Source organism: Sus scrofa, chromosome 1 (assembly GCF_054392235.1).
Source record: "Sus scrofa isolate SSC_HxYL_T2T_F1_AM1 chromosome 1, Sscrofa_HxYL_maternal_Yorkshire_Landrace_v2.0, whole genome shotgun sequence".
In the NCBI taxonomy this organism is placed as follows: Eukaryota; Metazoa; Chordata; class Mammalia; order Artiodactyla; family Suidae; genus Sus; species Sus scrofa.
Genome location: NC_139383.1, coordinates 50,141,948 through 50,163,683, shown reverse-complemented (window position 1 = coordinate 50,163,683; position 21,736 = coordinate 50,141,948). Strand labels below are relative to the sequence as shown.

Genomic DNA, 21,736 nt, shown 5'->3' with positions numbered 1-21,736 from the left:
ATTTTGATATAAAGTATTTTCTTGTTCATTAATTTCTAAGAATTTCACTTTTTATTTACTCCCTCAGGCTTCCCTACAGTTTGTACTTGTCCCACTCTGTGTCTTTCTAAAGGAATGATTCCATTTGCCTCTTCCTTGTTCTGGAGAACTCCTACCTATGCCTCAAGATTCACTAATGAGTCTTTTTCCAGCTCACTTTCCTCTGCTAGGCAGAGTTTATACTCCATCCTCTTCCTTCCCATAGCATCCATTATAAACCATCCAACACTTCACACATGCTGTCTGAAAGGTATTTTTTCTACTTTATCTCTGCTACACCAGTGCCGAACACAGTACCTGGTGTAGAGTAGGCAGAAAATGAGCACATAAATGGACAATTGGACAAACAGATGTGTTTCAAAGCCTAGCATGTGTTTTGAAGGAAACTTCAGTATCAAGTTGGGTTATAGTTGGCATCAAACTGCTTTGAAAATATATTGAAGGTCTTTCAATTCATTGATTCTAGCTAAGTACCCTTGAGACCAAGACAGACATTAAGATAGGAGAGAACAGATTAAGGACAGATAACTAAGTGCTCATGGAGATTAGCCACTGACATGAACTTCTGAAACTCTTGGAGAAGAAATGGCCTGGATCCAACAATGTTTCTTGACTTAAAAATACACATGAGTTAATAAGTAAGGTGAATACTGATTGATCCCTGGCAAAAATTCTAGAGTTAATTACTAAGCAAACTAGTTTTAAGCTCTTAGTAAAGAATAAGATGATTAGCAAGACAGTATATCATGTCAAAAAATCATTCAAATGTTGAGATTGGTTTATTTAATTCAGTCAGGCATATAATAAAACTTCTTAGTATGTGTTAGGTAAACATAGGTTAAATTTCAGTGAGGTAAGTAAATGGTTAAGTATACTCATTTTCTATCCACTTATGTCTGATTGTCATAGAAAGAGTACTTCAATGGTGTGCCCCAGAGCTGTGCCCCAGAGCTATGCTCCAGGCCTTGACTTATTCAATACTTGTATCAGTTACTCAAAGACTCAGAACTTATATATACAAAATTGTGGCTGTTACAAAGCTAAAAAAAGTGAGTGTTGTAATAGATGTCAGAATCAAGATTTAAAGTTTACAAGTAGGAACATCAGGGTAAAATCTCCAAGATAAAAGCACATATAAATGCAAAAGCTTACATTTTGACTCAAGCAAACATCTGCCTGACAATAGTACAGAGCTTTTATACTTTTAGATTCATTCTAGCTCTAAACATTTTTGATTCTAGAGGTAATCTAGCCTTGCCCTCTCCTTTTATAGATGAAGATTCTGAAACAGCCATGTAATCAGCTATAGCTAGAGTCAGGACTAGGATTCAGTATCATTAAATCCACCTTCGTTCACTCTATTATATCTCCTGTTAATTACTCCTCAAACACATTAGAAGAACTTGTCCGATTCTGAGCATCACAGCAACAGTCTGATGATAAGCCACAGCATCACAAGATGAAGGCTGTGAGGGCCAAGAGGATCTTATGGACACATGGATCATTGTGGGAAAACATGAAATACTAATGGAAATGTTCCAGAGAAGGGATTCACCATCATCAACACTCCAAAAGCAGGTCAATCACTTGAAGAAGGAGCAATCTGAAAACACATTCTTCCAAAGGGGCTACACTGTTCAAACTGGGATAAATTGGTCAAAATAACATGGAACTGATTTTGATTTAAAGAATTCAGAATTGTCCATTATTAGGATTAGTGAGAAGAACCTAGAAGACAACTGTCAAAATCCAAATAACGGATGAAAGTTAACAGTGGTGACTTGGGTTCCCTTTAAAAGGAAGGGCTCTTGGTTTGACCTCTGTCCACTGGGTGCTGTTGTGTGACTCGGCCCTTCAATTTTCACCAATGTGCCAACTCCGTGAGTCATCTGTACACCTTAGGCAGGAGGAAGGTCCACTATTGATTGGTGAGCCCTGAAACACAGCCAGTGGGTGAAGCCATCTGCCATCACCACACCCACACCAGGGCTGGACGAGTGTGATACTTGAAAGAATATTTCACAAAATGTTTGCCCAAAGTATTTGTGTTTTCTCATTTTGTCATTATTTTTTATCTCACGGCATGATTATCAGCAAGACATGAAGAACATCAAGGAAGAATGCAGAAAAGGCAAAGCTTACTAATTGCTTTCTGTATCTCGTCTCATTCATCCTCTATTGCTGTTAGAACAGGTGATGGGAGTTACTTTTATGACTTAAAGAAGACTGTGAAGATTAACAAGCAAAATAAGAACCAAAAATAAATTCTTTAACATATTAAACTAAAAAGCAACAGAGGATCACAAACCCAGCCCATAACTTGTCACACAGACAGTCCTTGTATAGTGTCCACTGGGACAGCAGCTGCATCACACCTCTGCTTTCTGTGCAGAGGAATTCTGCTATTTAAGACTGGCGGGCACACTTGTTCAGCAATAACTATACACTGAACTGCTTTTACACTGACTATGAAAGAAGCCCACATGCCACTGGCTTCTAAATAAAAATGATGCACCTGTCATCTAATATTTGGTGACACTGAATTAATTACATTACCATCTGGAATCACCTCCAGCAAAGAGCTGTGGTTAATGAAGTATATGTATTAACTGAGATTTAGTAAGAAATGATGAATACTTGATGATTATATTAAGCAGAAGTAATTGCTAGATTAAGTTTTAAGTCCATTTATTTTTTTAATTTTTAAAAACACACTTTTTTTTTTATACACTAAAATCTCTGTCACCAAATGTGAGGGTTGCCTTTACCTTCCTCTTAATCTAAACCCCAGTCTCATTCAGGAATGCTCTCATACAAGTGGGGAAGTGCAAGCAGATCTTTTCCTTGTTACTGAGTCCACAAAACACTCTAGCCACCCATTCACAAATTTTTATGTTTACATTAAAATTTCTCTTCCCTTCTCAGAGCCTTCTAAGATAAAAATGGAAAATAAGTTGAAAAGAGAATCAGGCTTGGATGGAATGGTAGCAAAACAAGTGGGAAAGAAAGCCATAGAGGTGGCAAGATTGCTGAGAAGCTGTGGAGAGTAGAGGAGGTTGAGTCTATGGCATAGGGTGACCCTGAGAAAAGGGGGAAGGGGATAAAGCACAAGCGTGGAGACCTGAGACAACACTGGAGCCTGGAATGAAGAAATAGGATAATTGGAACAAAGGTCAAAGTAAAAGCAAAACCCAGACAAATTTAAACTACCCTTTTAGAATACTCAGTCCCTACTAATGAGAAAAACTATCCAAAGCCAAGTTGTCTTAATCATGTAAATGAGAAATATGCCTTTTCTACTTATCTCTCATTATGTACCCCAAATTTCCATATTTATTTGTCTTTAAGTTACATAAAATACTTACTGAGTAAATTTCCTTACAAAATAAACCTAAGGTCACTGCTATCAATAGTTCCAAAATCCCTCTGTGATTGCAAATAAAAGTTATGACACAAGTATCAATAAATGACCCTTAACACCACCAGTAAGTTAAAAGGCACTGAGTAATATCTGGTATTAAAAGAACTATGCTATTCTATTATTTTAGAATAAGGATCTGAATTGTGCCTGCTGAAGGAAGCAAGGTGCTTCACAAGCAATGAAAAATGGAAATATATTAACTCATTACTTCTCTGCACATTTTAGTATACTATTAAATATAGTGATGTTTTACATATTGTCTTTTTTGAAACACAGTTTCTCTTTTTAAACTCATTTTATTGAAGTATAGTTGATCTACAATGTTGGGTTAGTTTCTAGTGTACAGCAAAATGATTCAGTTTACATATACTTTTTCATACTCTTTCCCATTATGGTCTATTACAGGATACGAAATATAGTTCCCTATGTTATACAGCAGGATCTTGTTATTCATCCATTCTGTAAAGAATAGTTTGCATCTGCTAATCCCAAACTCCCAATCCAACTCACCCCATCCCCACTCACCTGTGGCAACCACAAGTCTGTTCTCTATGTCTGTGAGTCTGTTTCTCTTTCACAGAGAAGTTCATTTGTGTCTTATTCTAGCTTCTGCATATAATTGATATCATATGGCATTTGTCTTTGAAAGATAAACACCATATGAAACACAATTTCAAAGATCACATGTGTAAAACTAATTTGGATCTCTCACTCCACTTCACCAATTCAACAGCCAGAGTCTGAAAACGCAAGATTGATACTGAATTGATTGAATCATAATAACTTTTTTTTTTTTTTTTTGGTCTTTTTTTTGTTGTTGTTGTTGTTGTTGCTGTTGTTGTTGCTATTTCTTGGGCCGCTCCCCCGGCATATGGAGGTTCCCAGGCTAGGGGTTGAATTGGAGCTGTAGCCACTGGCCTTCGCCAGAGCCACAGCAACGCGGGATCCAAGCCGCGTCTGCAACCTACACCACAGCTCACGGCAATGCTGGATCGTTAACCCACTGAGCAAGGGCAGGGACCGAACCCGCAACCTCATGGTTCCTAGTCGGATTTGTTAACCACTGCGCCACGACGGGAACTCCCATAATAACTTCTGAAGAGCGAAAGGAAACAATGAACTTTGTCCACACTAACCTCCCGCAGTGAACTGACTAATCAAATTCTTCCATGTGCTCGGCATTGTGTTGGGTGTAAGAGATAAAGATATAAACAGATATGGTCCCTGCTCTAGTAAAGAGCTGTTCCCTGTTCTACTAGGGGAAATAGAAAACTCATGTTAGTAAATTTATAACTATAAATTGTGATAAGTGGTATAAAGGTGAAGTGTAGTATTAAAGATATAATGAGAAATTAAACAAAAGAAAAGCCTCTCCTGAGAAAATGACTTTAAAGATGTGGTAAGTAGGTACAGGTTAGTCAATTGAAGGGAAAGAGTTTCCCAAGCAGAACCAACAGGCAGTTCTGAGGCAAAAGAGAGGTTGGCGAGTTCAAGGAACTGAAACCAGGCTGGTGAGGCTAGAACAGATGGAGAAATGAGTTCAGGGAGGCAACTACAGGGATTTGAGATTTTAACTTAAAGGGAAACAAGTAAATGTTCCAAGGACAAAGAGCCCATGAGTAGTTTTGAAAAGATTCATCTCCCTGTTTAGATAATGGATAAGAGAAGAGTAGGGGAAGATTAGTCAGGAGGTGATAATAAATGATTATGGCTTGGTGGTACTGGAGACTATGGAGAGAATGGAGAGATTCAAACTGTATTTTGGAGGTAAAATTAACATCAGAAATTTCAGAACATTGTTAAATAATAATGGTGATACTTGTCATTTTTTATTTTAATAGGAATTTCTTAAATATTATATTATTATTGGTATAAGTTTGATATTCTTAAGGAAATGTAAGACATTTGCAGCTCTCTGTGTAAGTGAGCTTAGTCTGTACTTTTCTTTTGTGTCCTATCTTAATAAGAGTATTTTCCTCTCAAGGACTCATGCTTGCTTTGTATGTTGGTGCATTAAGATTTCTTCTTCTATAATCCATACCCCCTCAGCTACTGCAGTTGCCCCCTTCAACAACAGTTCTTGAGAGGGTTTTCTGCATGCTCTCTTTACTTTTTCATGTGTAATTTACTGTTGAACAAACTCCACTTGATGTCTACCCTTATTATTCCACCAAAATTACCTTCAACAAAGTTACCAGTGACCTATAGGGACAATTCAACTTGCTTATCTAGGGAGGCAGTGAGTTAGAGCTCTGATGCTTCTTAATTTTTCACCTCTGCCTTTGTTTCCTCATATACAGAATGGACATAACAGCAGGGGGTAGTTGGGGAGATTAAATGAGGTAATTCACATAAAGCTCATAGAAGAAAAATGCCTGTGTGTAGTAAATGTCTAAGATCAGCTACTGATATTAGTTGATTTGACTTCTAAACAACATTTTGAATATTTAAACAACTCACCTCCTTAAACACTTTCCTTTACTTGGCAACTCATTCTACTGACTTTCCCTCAACTTCTCCAGATGCATCTTTTCTATACTCTTCTTCCTCTACTCAACCTCTGAATGTTTCTTTACTCACAATCACAGGCTTTTTCCTGCTTCCAGCCCCTCTCCTTATGCAATCTCACCCACTCCCATTGCTGTGTGCCAACCACCCCCATTTGTAGCTGGAGTACTGACCTTTTTTAAAAAAATTCCAGGCTCAGATCTAATTAGATGCCTCCACTATATCTTAAATTCATGGTATAAACCCCCAGCCAGATTTGTTCCTCTTACAACGTACAATGGCAGAATGGGACAATAATCTCTTATCACCACCTTCTCTCTCACCCCTATATCACCAAAATCAGTTGGTGCTGTCTCCAAATTATATCTGAAATCTATCCACTTCTCTCTTTCTATCTCCATCAAAATTACAAGCTACAATCATCTCTTGCTTGACTATTACAAAGTCTCCTAAGTGGTCACCCTATATTTACTCTTTTCCTCTTGCATCTTCCACCAACCTATAGCAAGACACAAAACATAAAGGGAATTTAAAGCAATTGGAATGAAAAAACCAAAATGTGCACTTCCTATTACACTGTCATATACTTTTTCATTGCTTTCAATGGAAAAAACAATGTAATTAATAAAATTAGCAACTAGAATATGAGAACTCAGTAAAGTGACTAGATACTAAATAAAGACACACAAATAAAGAGCTTTCCCATCTATCAGCAATACCCACAGTCTGATGGCTGCTTATTATTTTCTTTTCACCCCCTACCCTTCTTAAAAATCCTGTGCATTCTCTGTAAGCTGGCTGAGTTGGCTGCAGGGCTTTCCAGACTCAGATGATGAAACCAGAGGTGAGTCAACTAGATTGTCTATAGTCAGAATATGCGTATGAAACCCAGTAATGGCAGTGTGTTACTGGCATTGAACTTATGAAGATAAGCAAACTGGGGGACAAGGCTGCTATTCTGGCATGGCCATCTAATACTAAGTTTAATTTACTAATGAGCAAGCAGAGAGTCAGACTGTAAGACAAGTAAAAAGAACAGAGTACTTTCATAGAAAAGAGAGGTCATGCAGACAGAGAAGAAGAGAGAAGATGCAGAAGTGTCCTGGCACTTGATGGCCTTTTAGTTCCTGACTCCAACCCCTCTGAGGCTCAGGCATACTCTGCTCTAACCCAAAGTAATGTGTATAGTTAGCATAAAACCAATTAAAATACCAATATTTACATTTTGGTACTCATAGAATTAAATTCCTAAATAAGACAAAAATAAAAGCACACACTTTTTCAACATCTTACTATTATGTCAGGCACTAGTTAGGATCCTTTGATAATGATATCATTTAAGTTTTACACAAACCCAATAAAATGGGTATTGTTATTATTTTCAGTTCAAGAATGAGGAAATCAAAGTTAGAGTGGGTAACTACCCAAATTTAAATATGCAGCAAGTAGCACTATAAATGGGTAAAATTACACAAGAAAACATTTAAAATTTTTTTTATTTTTATTTTTTAACTTTTTGGTCTTTTTAGGGCCACACCTGTGGCATATGGAGGTTCCCAGGATAGAGGTTGAATCAGAGCAGTAGCTGCTGGCCTACACCACAGCCACAGCAATGCCAGATCTGAGCCTTGTCTGTGACCTATACCACAGCTCACAGCAATGCCAGATCCTTAACCACCTGAGCGAGGCCAGGGATTGAACCTGCATCCTCATGGATACTAGTCAGATTCATTTCCTTTGAGCCACTATGGGAAGTTCCATAAGAAAACATTTTAAAAGAAGAGCAATGAAACTGCAGATCCAGTGCTAGATATTAAAATGTATTCTAAAAGCTAAAATAATTAATGTGGTAGCAATATAGTAATTAACAGATAGAATCTGTAGCCCTTAGTCTTAGTATATAAGAATTAGTATATGATAAAGAAAGCATCATGAACAGATCTGTAAGGAAATTATTTTCAGACATGTTTTTGAAGGAAAAGTCAAGTTTCATCTTCATCTCATAATAGTAACAAAAATACATTTTAGATGAAAGAGTATTTATATTATATATGACCTAAAATTATTGCATCTGTGTAAATGTTTAATGTGATATGGTTAAATACAAGTAATAAATAGAACTTTAAAGGAAAATAATATTTATTAATTTAAAAATTATAAACATTTGAAAAACATAATACGTAAAGCTAACAAGGGTAGAATAAGGATGCAATCACCACCTGTGAGTGTGTAAACTGATTTTAAAAACCTTCAAGAAAGTAATTTGTGTATATGTATCAAGCCTTAAAACTTTCCATAGTCATCAACCCAATAATTCTAATACCAGAAATCTAGCTTAAAGGAAGAACAAGAGATATGTTTAAAGACACTTGTCAAAGCATGCGGATGCTGCATTACATGTACTAGCTAAAACAAATACAAAAAAATCCAGAAACAAAAACAAATAGGAAGAGCTTAAATGTCCAATTAGGGATTGGACAGATATAATATTATATACCCATATAGTGAAATATTATGTAATTATTAAAAACAATACTTTAAAAGACTAATATTCATGAAATAACCACAATGCTTGATGGTGATTCTCCTATTTTTCATGTCTCTTTTTTTTTGACATTTCCCTTTCTCTATAACCACTATTAAAAGATCCAGTGGTATACAGTTAACCATATTTGACATGATGTAGAGTTATTCACTAGCACTGTAAAGAATCGAGAAAATGACACAATCAGTGATGACTAAGGTTACCATCCACTTCCCCATTTCCTGCTACCATGGCTAATTGAAAATTGGTGTGGTTATTCCCACACCAATTGGCATTGGCCACAGATAAACTGCTGTGTATTTTGAAATCAGAGTTATTATTCTGCTCCATCTGTTCTCTTCATTTTTCAAGTCAGCTGTCAAATTAAACAAGTAAGCCCTTCCTAAAAGTTGAAGAAGTGTAACATGTTACCAGGGTCAATGAAACAATTGTCTAACATGCCAAGATGTTCAGTAGAATTCCACAAGAGAAATCAAGAGCAAATTCACAGGAAGTGAGGTGAAATGTCGACAGTTGTTTTAAAGTGATGATGGGAAAGTGCTATATTTATAATAACAGTATTTAACATTCTTGCGTTAGTTTTGAATACTAGTCATAATTGCCAAGGAAGCTTTAATAGTGAAATCCTAAAAATACATTTCACCCCTGACCTGCTTTTTCCAGTTGTTCTGGTCTCAGTATTATTTTAGCTAAAATTAATAAGCATAACATTCAGTAAAATACTAAATCATTCCTTGGTTTAATGATTTATACATTGTATTTCTCCATCCCATTCTAATCAAGAATTTCATTTTTCTGTAATATTTTCCTATTGCACATAAAACATCTCTACCATTTCAAACATGGAAATATCTTCTCTCCATGTCCCACTATGTAAACATAACTTTAAGAATTATACTCCAAGTCATGGGAGAAAGAGAAGGGAAATTACTTTGCTAAATCTATTCACTCTGAAGTAGAGTTTAATTATTAGGCTAAAATAAAGTTTTACCTTGTTTGTGTTATGACACGAAGTGGCCCCATTTTTCACCCCACTATGTATCTATCTCCCTTGCAATAAGACTTTGCAGCTGTATCATCAAGAAGTGTCATCTATTTTCCCATCTTTGAATCTGGGCTGTATTTGAGACTTACTTTGGCCAACACAATGTGGAAGAGGTAGTGGCATGCTGGCTCTGAGCTGGGGGCCTTGAGATGCCTTAGATGCTTCTGCTTGTTCTCTTTGGCCCACCTTTACCTTGAGAACAAGACCAGGCAGACATGCTGTCCATCAGAACCCAACCTAGACCAGCTGCCTTCAGCCAACCCACCAGCTGAGAAGAGAGAGGTGAGCCAACCTAGCTAAGACCCACTTGGAGCAAAGTCCCTGAGCTAAGCCTGGTCTAAAGGCTAAACTACAGAAGTCTGAGCTAAACAAATGAATACTGTGTCAAGCCACTAATGTTTGGGATGATTGTAACACACCAGTAGCTAACTAATATATCCTCTCATTTTTCACTTACTTATTTAGAAGGAGAATTAGGAAGAAATACTGGAAAAATAAAAAATTAGACAATAATTGCATCAAATCCATTTTTTCTCAAAATATTTAAATTATTTTCATATTTTGACTGTTAAAGATTAGCTTTTACCGAGCACTCTTTACTAGGCACTTATTTTACTCCCACAAAAACCCCATAAAATAGGGATTAACTTTATTTTATAGAAAAGGAGATCAAGGCAGAGAAAGCAAGAAACATGTTCAGATTTACACAGCTGGCATGGCAGAGCTGGATTAGAACATGGAACATAGTAAGTATGAATCCATTTATCCTATGAAAGGTCACCATCAGTTCTATAATTAACTGTTAAGTCTAGGCTCTCTCTGAAGCAGTATATCAGAAACTAGGAATACATGTTCCCTGCCAAAGGACCTAGATGCTACCCAGAAGGTTCTGAATAGTAATTTATGCATATCATCTAGGCTTACTCGCTTGGGCTTTTCTCATTCTACAAAAAAATTTATCCCTGCTACCCTTTCAAACTCTCAACTCAAGTTCTTTGTGCAATTACCATAACAACAACTGAATGGAAAATTGACTAATGTAAAGTGAAAATATATTGATATAGTTGAAGCCTTAATTGTTGTTTCTAGTAGCAAATGATTACTATTGATTGCCTTATTGACTATAATTTCATGATATTTAGTGCCAGAAGTCAATATTATAGTTGTTTACTGGCGGGCAAAATCCCTTATTTGTGGGGCTAATATAAAAATAGTCAACTTCTAACTTATATCTGAGCCAGATATAAAATTTAAATCAACCTAGGATTAAATCAATAAAATTCCACTGAATAAATTGCCCATAATTATCATTAGCTTAGCATTTATGTATCAGGACAACATATGATATGACACATCACAGGTGCTGATACATTTTTGACACTGAAAATAAAAAGCAATAGAATAACAGGAAATGGATTCAGTGCTGCTTCTCTTTAATATTCACTTGACTGGAAACCAAAATGAGTAAATGACTCTATGAAACAGATAAAGAAGGACTTCTAGTAAGCATTTTCCATTTCTCCTATCACATCTTCAGAAGCATCTACTGAAGGCAAAAGTCTGCACAGCATACATAAAACCAACTCCAAGACCAAATATATATATTATTTTAGGCTGGCCTATAAAAATTTGAGTATGTCCTCCAGAAATTAAGAAACAGAAATGATTAGATGCATGGCTTAATTACAAATAATCCAGATAGTTTGGGATTAGGAAAGTACACTTATACTTAACCATACATTACTAGATATTTTAATAATTTTATTCATTTGATTATCACATTTCCTACAAAACTATATTACAGATAATACTATCTTATATTGCAATAATATAATACTATAATATCTGATTAAGTAAATCAACTAAAGTAGGGATTAATGAGACTTTTTTCCAGTGAATTCCATCAGATAAACATATTCCCAACTGCTAGAAAACCAGAGTAATAAATATGTAAACAAGATTTTCTGATTTAAACAAATATCTTATACGGCATTTCAGGACTCAGGTGACACTTTAGTAACAACACAAGAAAAATCATAGGGCATTGAAAAGTTATAGCAACCAGTTTTCTAAAGTTTTAAGAGATAAATTAAAGCAGGAATCATGTGCATCTTTTTTAGTTTTATGGTTATGGTTATTGTTATTAGTTTAACTCAAAGTGGAAAAAAAGACCACTGATCAAGATGATGAAAGTAGGTAATGCCTATAAGTTTATGTAAGAGTAAATCAGCACCTGCTTAACTAAGAACACTCTGGGCTACAGAATATGTCAACTGTTAGATGCTGTCCACATCTCCTGGAGCCATACAGTTCATGATGACAAGCAATTTGGTTGTTCTTTTTTTTTTTTTTTTTTTTTTTCACTAAACTTAAGAGATCCTGAAAAGATCAGATTATTTTAATATCAAATGGAAAAGTCACACACTTATTGAAACATTTTAGATCCTTGAAAGGATTTGGGGCTATCTGTGCCCACATTCTTAAATGTCACTTTTGAATGAACTGAAATTGACAACATTTTAGCTACAAAGTGTTAGGAACACTGTGGCATGAGTAACAGTTGCCACTGGATGTTTCTCTCACACAATCAAATGATATTTAATAAAAAAAAGTGCAGCAGAATCAAGTTTAAATGCTGAAGAAAATATTTTTTAAACTTTTAAGTTATTTAAGGCTTGAATGACAACACAAAATAATAATAATTTTAAAAGCAAACTAAATTACATGATCTGAAGAATAACCTTAAAATATTGAATGCTATCATGAAGCAGATGTTTGTATCTGCTTTTCCATTTGCTCCTTTTTTTTCCCCCCATAAATGCAACCACGTAATAGTCCTATTTTCACAAAGACCTAAAGTAAAGACCTGGGCTCAGGGTTTAGGAGTACAGATCACTTCACTGAACCTCAGACAAATGGGCCTTTTTCTAAAGTGATATGCAAAGTTTCATTCCTGTGTTTACCTTTGGTCATATAACAAGAGTTTGTTTGGCTGAATCATTGCCAGGGAGGCTGACAGTAGGGATAACTGTCATCAAGACTGGAATCTTCACTACCTCACATTGGTCAGAATGACCATCATTTAAAAAAATCTACAAATAATCAAATGCTACACAGACTGTGGAGAAGAGGGAACCCTCCTACTCAGTTGGTAGGAATGTAAATTGGTGCAGCCACTATGAAAAACAGTATGGAGGTTCCTCAAAAAACTAAAAATAGAGTTGCCATATGATCCAGCAATCCTATTCCTGGGCATATATCCAGGTAAAACTATAATTGGAAAAGTTACATGCACCTTTATGTTCGTAGCAGCACTATTCACAATAACCAAGACATGGAGGCAACCTAAATGTCCATTGACAGAGAAGTGGATAAAGATGTGTTACATCTTATATAATGGAATACTACTCGGCCATAAAAATGAAATAATGCCATTTGCAGCAACATGGATGCACCTAGAGATTATCACACTAAGTGAAGTCAATCAAAGACAAATACCAGATGATATCACTTATATGTGGAATCTAAAATAAGACACAAATGAACCTATCTATAAAACAGAAACAGACTCACAGACATGGAGAGCAGACTTTTGATTGCCAAAGAAAAGGAGGATGGGGGAGGGATGGATCAGGAATTTGGGATTAACACATGCAAACTATGGATATTGGATGGACAACAACAAAGTCCTACTGTATAGCACATGGAACTATACTCAATATTCTGTGATAAACCATAATGGAAAAGAATATGAAAAAGAATATACATATGTATGTGTATAACTGAATCACTTTGCTATACAGCAGAAACTAACACAATATGGTATACCAACTTTACTTCAATAAAATATATATATTTTTTAAAGAGTGGACTCTTCACTTTGTTCAGTACTAGTAGTAGCCACATTATGTCTGCAGTAATACTGAAGGTACCTAAGGGAAAAATCCCCCAAAGAAGGGATATTTAAGACCACTCCTATAGGAACAGAGAAACCAGGATGTAGACCTCAGTTAGGGGTCTACTCCTCCGCCAGAATACATACTTTCTCCCTCTTGCTTCATGGGCTACACTGTCAGGGAGTCCAGGGTTTCTTGAATGATGCTCACCTGACTTTACCAGCCAGGAATGGGGCAGTGGAGTATGGTCGTTCCTATGCATGCATATCTACGTGATAAACCTAAGGTTCCAGCATAAGAACCTAATCTTTGAGACAAAGAACCATCCCTTCAAGTAACTTTCACTTTAGGGCCGACTTGGCTGAATTGTGTTTGCTTGGGTAATGAGGTATGAGTTTCCGCTCTGAGTTGCGATAGCCTCAGGAATATGCTTTCAAACAAGGTCCTCAATACTTGTTTACATTTCCTGGATTCCTTTCTGACTGAGGAACCTGTAATAGTCTGGCTCGTGTTAAGCTGGTCTGAAAGCTAGTTTTTTAACCATAAAGAAAAGCAGCAGATTTCCCTATTTGGTTTATAATGGATTATAGAAATACCACCTGAAAACCATCATATGGTATGTTCTCTTTGACAATTAATAAACCTTTCTTTTTGGGTCAGCAGCCATGTGACTTTGGTAGATACGATGTCTTTGAATAATAACAACTAGTGAATTATTTTATTTGGCAACTAGTGAACTGTGTTACTCAAAACAGTCAAATTTTAAACACCTAAGACTGCATAAGGTCATTAAGAAGAAAGTTGTCTTATTTCATTATGACTCAGTTTTCCACAGAGAACTAAAATTCAAATGAGGTTGTCTTTATTCAGAAAACAGATTATGTTGTAAGCAGTCCAAGAATATTACTGGTGTCACACAAAAATGAGTGCTTTACATACTTTCCTTGTTTAATCTAGAAACAAAAAGTTTCTAATCTAGAAACAAAAGTGTGATGTCAATTATGTATCAGATGGAAAAATAGACATGGTCCTATATCATAAGACATAGCATGTAACACTGAAACAAGTCAAAGATCCCATATATGATAAATAACAATTAAGGCAGAATATATTTCTAACATTAAGAGTTATTATGTGAATCTTACATTTGACTATAAACTATGTGAGTAGTGATTCTCATTCAAGATATTTTCTTTTCTAGTTGAGGCTTTATTTCTTCCCGATATCTTAATCATATTCTACATACATATTTTCACCTCATGGTGAAATTGATTATTTGAAGGCAACAGTTAATAGATATGAGGAATTAAAAGGCAAATCTTTGTAGTCAAATATATTGAATGTTTTTTCTATACCTCCTATACTGTGAGAATTTATTACTGAACAATATCAACTTGTACATATAAAATATCAAAATAGCCACTAAGATTTTAGTGAGATGGAAACTTTAAATTACAGAGAATATATCTATTTTTCTGGCTTCTTTTCACCTATTCCTACAGGTAAAGTCCCATTAATAAAACAGGAATATGTGTAAATAAAGCATTTATTTAGAGCCATTGCATTGCACTGACTGCTATTCTAAAGTAAAAATATTCAAGAGTCCTATTTTAAAAAGAGTCATCACTCAATGGATTTCTCAATTACATGGTTACTACCTGGTTATCCTTCCTTTTTCCTCACTGTTCTGTGAGGAAAAGTAATTAACAAGTCACTTACAATATGCATAATTTGTCTGGCAATTACAATAGATGCTCATTCTATCTATAAATACTCAGTGAATAAGCAAATAACTGATCACAGCTCAGAAAACTCAACACAGATCATCAACCCTAATTTGAAATGAACTTTTCCCCTTTCTAGCCTTCCTTCTGGCTCTCCAATTACATGACATTTTACAAAACAAAGGAATGGTATTGCTTTTGTTCTATTTGAAAATAAAACTAGACATATGAAATGCAGAAGGATGCAAATGATTGTGTGAAGGGAAATTTCAGATGACCAGGACACTTCCATTCTCTGTACTTTCAGTGCAACGCTGTGAATGTGCAAAAGGATTGCTTGAACAGAGGCGTTAAGTGCTTTCCTCAGTTCCAGCCTGCAGCCCTTTCTACATAGTTTTCTCTACCTCTGAGTTTGGAAACCAGTAACCTGGTGGGATTTAAGGAATTCACTATAATCCAGTCTGGGATATACTGCACAATCCTAGTGGCTTACCTAAGCCTTGCCCCTACTTTTTATATAATTCCTTTGTTAAACTCTTTCACACTATTCTATTTTGAGTGTACCATCCCTTTTCTGTTGGACCCTGACTATTACAATTAGTCCTACTTATTTCCTCAGGAAAAGTTCCACTGATAAAACAGGTATACATAAAAACAAAGCATTTATTTAGACTTGGACACTTAATGAGTGCATCAATAATGTGAGAGCACAAAAATATAATGCTTAACAAATGTGTGGGTCATTTGCACATCAATGGAATGATTTAACAAGAATATGTAGAAATAACTACCATTTAACAAGTTGAGAAAGATTTCTGACCATCATCAATATGCTAAGTCTACCTTAAGTGAGGCACAAATTTTAAACTATTCCTATAAAAATCACTGAACTGCTTATAAGGAAGACACAAAAACAAGTCAGATATCCCACTTCAAAATATTTTCAAGAACACAATTTTTACAGATGAGTATGTAGCATATAAAGATCTTTACCTTTTCACCAATTTCTCCTTTAAGGCCTTCAAAACCTTGCTCTCCCTGTAGAAGAGGAATATGATGTGTATAGTAATAGGTACACTACTTTCAACACATGTAATTGTTACAACAATAATAATAATAGTTTAAAACTACTTTTAAAATGTGAGCTCAAAAACCAAATAAGTTACACAAAATTTAAACACTCCCAAACACTGAATCAATAATTTTCTAGGGTACAAACTATAGCTTGACTACTTCCAAAGCAATTTAATTTTCATAAACCTGAATTTCTCTATCTATAGTACCTTTCTAACAGGTGTTTTGAGAATTGAATGCATCAAACAGTGTGCCTGGAGTTCCCTGGTGGCACAGCATGTTAAGGATCCAGCATTGTCACTGCTGCAGCTCAGGCCACTGCTGTGGCTCATGTTCAGTGCCAGGCCCAGGAATTTCCACATGTCACAGGTGCGGCCAAAACAAAAACCAAAAAAAAAAAAAAAAAATAGTGTGGCTGGCACAGATTTAAGTTAGTCACTATTGTTATTATTTAGGTCTAGTAGAAACATCCTTCCATGAGTGACCATTCCAGTGAGAGATAAGTGATGAATGAGGTCAGAGTTCTAGCTCCAGCTTTGACATCAGCACCATGCTCTTTACTGCCCAGGTCTCCTGCCTCTCCATCATGGAAAGGGGATTGGCTCTCAACTACTGCATCTAATTTGAAAGGTGTATGCCCGTTGTTCCTCAATTAAGACCTCTCATCTGATCTGAAAAGCTTATTTTCCCACTTCATTATGCAGATATTTTCAGCACTAATGTTTCATTCATACATTCAACAAATAGTCACCGAATGCCAAATATCCGCCAGGCACTCACGACAATGTAGCCAGCAAGTGAGTGCTGGGGATGGGTCACACTCACCCCTCCACCTATAAGAAGCACTCAGTAAACATTTCCTGAATATACTGAGACAAAGGATGAATAGTTTCTTATTTTTTCTGTAATGCTTCAAACAAGGTGACAATATAATTAAAATTCATATATTAGAAGAGAATTGTATATCCTTTGTGTGTAAATTATGTATATATAATTATATATATATTATATACACACAGACACATACACACACACACACACAATGAAATAATTACTTCTAACTCATCTAGTCTCAAAGAAGTTACCAAAAAAGAAAATGTGTTAGTATTTGTGTATATTTGCTACTGAATGCCTGGTCTACCTTTTTTTTCTACATTTTCCCTAAACTACAGACTTGAACTCCATCTATCAATTCAAGATGACACAAAGCAGCTAACTGTCCCCTAGCACATCAACCGCAATGCCAGCATGAGACAGCCACCACAAACAGCTGCTGGAAAGTCCAAAACCGTTTCCCAGCAGAAAAATCTACACATCCCTTGGCTTGCAACTCGACTCACAGATGCAGCACACGCTGTATCAGTGGGTTTTGTCTAGAACTGCTGTGAAGAAATGCAGAAGCTTGCCATTTCGTTGCTGCCAGTTTAATCTTACTATCTTCATCAAGCAAGTAAAGGAAGATTTTTCAAAAGCTGTAACTATAAATAAGTGCATATCTTTTTTAATGGTAATTGTTAGCTACAGAGAAAAACCCTAGATGCAATAGTAGCTTCTGACTTCCTGTTGCTAAGATCTGTAAAACTTCTCCAGAGCATAGAAATGATACACTTGGCTCTGGTGGGCATCTAATATTGCACCAATAATGCTCTCCCCATGGTGGGATTATCTGGGTGGTATCATGACAGCTGTCCCCACCTGAAGTGGCTCCGCATCCCTTCAGGAAACTGGAATAAACCAGTCTCTGTGTTTCCTATAATGCTGGTCACATACAATCACATTTTTTTTTCCCCCAGGAGAAGAAATCAACCCTTGGACATTAAAGGGGTGAAAAGAAGTTCACCTTGGTAAAGAGAAAGATTCTAGGCACAGAAAGAAACACTCTAGCCAATGCAAAAATCCTTGTTGATAGGAATTTAACCTTCTGCAGAGATTTTTTAAAGAGATTAGTTGCAGCATCTTTGTAATATTTAGTGCCATTATAACTACTATGTTTAGCTCAACCTGGGAAATACAAAAAGAAAGATACAGAAATAACTACATATAGTCAAAGGCAGTAAAGAATGTTCCATTCTTCATTTTAGACTCTTAAGAGTGAAAACATTTTCGGAGCAGCTATGTACATCCCCAGGGCCCCCAGAAAGCATCACTGCCCACTTCTCTGGAGAAGTGTGTGGCCAAAACTCTGATGAAGCTCTCCCTAGAGTAGTTCCTTTGGAAAAAGGTTGCTTCCACAGGTTCTCTTTGGAAAGAAAGATCATGTGGTGGTTGATTCGGGGAATTCAGTTTCATCAAATACATTTCTGAATTTTCACTATGTCGTACGCAAATACAACTTTCAAGATAACATGTGTAACTAATATGAAACATTAAAAATTCTTTACCTTTTGACCGGGTAATCCTGGAACTCCATGTAAACCATTTTCACCCTAAAAGAAGTACACAATAAATTTTATTGGGTACAAAAAACAAATTAATAAAGATATTTTTTAACAACTAGTTCTAGAGCTGCAGGGAAAGGTGGCCTAATACTGAATGCTTATCAAGTGCAGGGACTTTGTATCCATCTCTCATCTTCCAACTCCATGACTAGTACTTTCATTTTGAAAATAAGAAAACAGGAGTTCCCGTTGTGGCTCAGTGGGTTAAGAACCTGATATAGTCTCCGTAAGGATGCAGGTTTGATCCCTGGCCTCACACAGTGGGTTAAGTATTCAGTTTTGCTGCAAGACGCAACATAGGTTGCAGATGCTGCTCAGATCCAGTGTTGCTGCGGCTGTGGCTGTGGCATAGGCCTCAACTGTAGCTCTGATTCAACCCCTGGCCCTGGAACTTCCATATGCTGCAAGTGCAGCCATAAAAAGGAAAAAAAAAAAAAAAAAAAAAAAAAGAAAGAAAGAAAATAAGAAAATGGAGGCTCCAGGAGGTTTGGTAACATACACAAGGTCATCCAGCTAGGAGCATCACCTGAGAAGTGAATTGAGGTCTCTGATTCCACAGCCCATGCTTTCCCATATGCTACTTAGTATCCTTTATCTTATTCTCTCTCTCTTTCAAACCTCTGGGAATGATATTAAAGTCTGACACAGGCTTTCTATGGGCCAGGCACTGTTCTCACAACAAACCTATCAGGTAGATATGACTATTATGACCATCTTCTTACAGAGACTATACAACCAGGAGACAGAACTGGAAGTCAAATTCACACACTTGATCTCTGAGCACTTATCCATCCCCCTGTACTGTCTCATGGAAAAGATTTCATTCTTTTCTGAAATGAAAAGAATAATTTTCCTCTTATCTGAAAACTGCATCTATAAAATGTGTCTACTTTCTTGCTCATTTCTGTTGATTTCTTTTAGATCGGTTTTTGAAGAGATGTCCAATGTCATTTCACTTGAAACAATTACTTGGGAGAACTTTCGGTTCTTTCCATTCATTTGGTTCCTGCTTTGGGTAAGAAGTTTTTCAGCAGATGCCTATCAGGTTCCATTACCGGAATTCATGAGACATCTATTTGACAAGTCTGGTTTGCAAATGGCACACAAGCTAGAAAGAGATACTCCTGGGAGGGTGTGCACATTCCCAGTGGAGGGTTAGGAATTTAGCTGCTTCAAGGAAGTGACTTGGACTCCCAAGTCTCCAGGTTTAGACAGCTCAAAATAAACTAACAATTCTATTGAGCCACTCTATTTTTAGAAAACACCTATAATTAATATATAAGACAACGGTCTTTTAAGTATTACCTAGAATGAAGTTAGATATCATTTCTTAGAATTTTTAAATTAAATTCAAGAACATGAAGAAAAAATCATGTTTTCAAATTTTAAAAATAGCAATAATGCATTCTGTTTAAATCTAAAGAAATATTTATTATTTCATTAATTAATACATTTTTGGAAAATTTTAGTCATTTTTACCAAAAAGGTACTTCTATACACACACAGATAGTGTAAAGACTAAGGCTCTTTGATTAAATTATCTAAAAGTTCCACAGTATAGCTGCTATCATCACAGAATATATTAAACACTAAAGGCAAAACTTTGTTGCTAAATGTAATTAAATGTTGAAGCGTCAATAAAACACAACGTACTTATCTAGGTAATAAACATATTTCTATTATTTTAAAAAACTGTCATTATTCTAGACCTGAGGCATCTTGAAAATATATTAGAAATTTCATATTTCATTTGATAGAGTGATAGTCAAAGCACATTAAGGTTTTGACGCCAGTGAACATTCTATGGAAATTGAGCTTCTTGTTACTCATCGTAGAAGTATGCCCACTTGTCCGTAAGAGGCAGAATTATTTTCATTGGTTGGTCCAATATAATGTTTTATATCATATTACAAGTTACACACGATAACAAGATATGGCGTGTAATCCCGTAAAGTACACTGACACAGTATACACTGCCAAAAATACTTTTTGGAAAAAGGAAAGTAGTGACAGTAGCTCTTTCCCTTTTTCTTTGCTCACAGCCCACTCCTATGTGCCATGGCACCTAAAGGCCCACTTCTGGCATATGTCAGGTTAGGGACACACCCAGATGCACTGTCAACTGGGTACCGAAAGTTATTAATAGAAAGAATGTTCCTCTCTTTAATGGACACAGGTTTTACAATTGTTGCAATTAAAATGCATTTTCCTGTGGCCAATGTTAGTTGATCTCTGCTCTCTCCTGACCAAAAATTTGTTTTGTAGACATAATTCTAAACTCCACAGTAGCTCAATGGACACCACTGATTACTCTCTCGGGAAATGAGTTGGTGTTACATGACACAACATGTGAAAGATTTTGATACTGGGAATCTTTAGAAGCTGAAAGTTCGCAACTTTTGCATTCAGAAACCTATTTATTTTTGTCTCACAGATTTTCTCAAAGTTACCAGAGATGTCCTACATAGAAACTTATAATCATTTAAAATCATTTGTCATTTTTCTAGTCCCTGAGAGACAAATTAGCATATTTGTTTTCGTCTCTAGCTCTCAAAAAATTAACATAACAACTAAAGAAGAGAATAGTCTTAAAGAGCAAAGCTTTGTTTAACAGATTAACAGACCATGATGCTTCCATGGAGACTTTATCTAAAGCCTAATTTATGTCAACGGAATGAGCCTTTCTTTCCTCTGAATCACCATTTCAAAGCTCTGATGCCCCATGCAGCTTGGGGTCAAATTGAATTCTATCCAACAAATAAATGCCTGCCTAAAATTGCTGGGTGAGCAGACATTAACTGTTTTTTCAAAATATTTGCTGTCACTCCTTGTTCCCAGCCTCAGCCCAGGAAGAAATAAGAAGCTTCTCCACTGGCTTCCCATTAATATTTTAGCCTATTATTGAAAGAAAATTACAGTCAATGTTTCCCATAGCTACCATGACTTTTAAAACTTGTTTCTGAGGCATAAGCTATTACAGGTTTTTCCATCAAAGGGCCTGTGCCTCTTTCCTATTATAAATTCAGGCTACAGATGGGCAATGAGT

The 21,736-nt window shown here is 36.0% G+C and overlaps 1 protein-coding gene across 5 annotated transcripts in view; it reads right to left on the bottom strand.

The window, feature by feature from the left end:
* COL19A1 (collagen type XIX alpha 1 chain) overlaps window positions 1-21,736 on the bottom strand; it is a 357,656-nt gene that overhangs the window by 248,076 nt on the left and 87,844 nt on the right. For all 5 annotated transcript variants that reach the window (XM_084958732.1, XM_003121272.6, XM_084958748.1 and 2 more), the window contains exons 11-12: window positions 18,634-18,678; window positions 16,172-16,216 (exon numbers count right to left, since the gene is read on the bottom strand). In XM_084958732.1, the coding sequence (XP_084814858.1) occupies window positions 16,172-16,216; window positions 18,634-18,678 (90 nt within the window). The remainder of the gene's footprint in view (window positions 1-16,171; window positions 16,217-18,633; window positions 18,679-21,736) is intronic.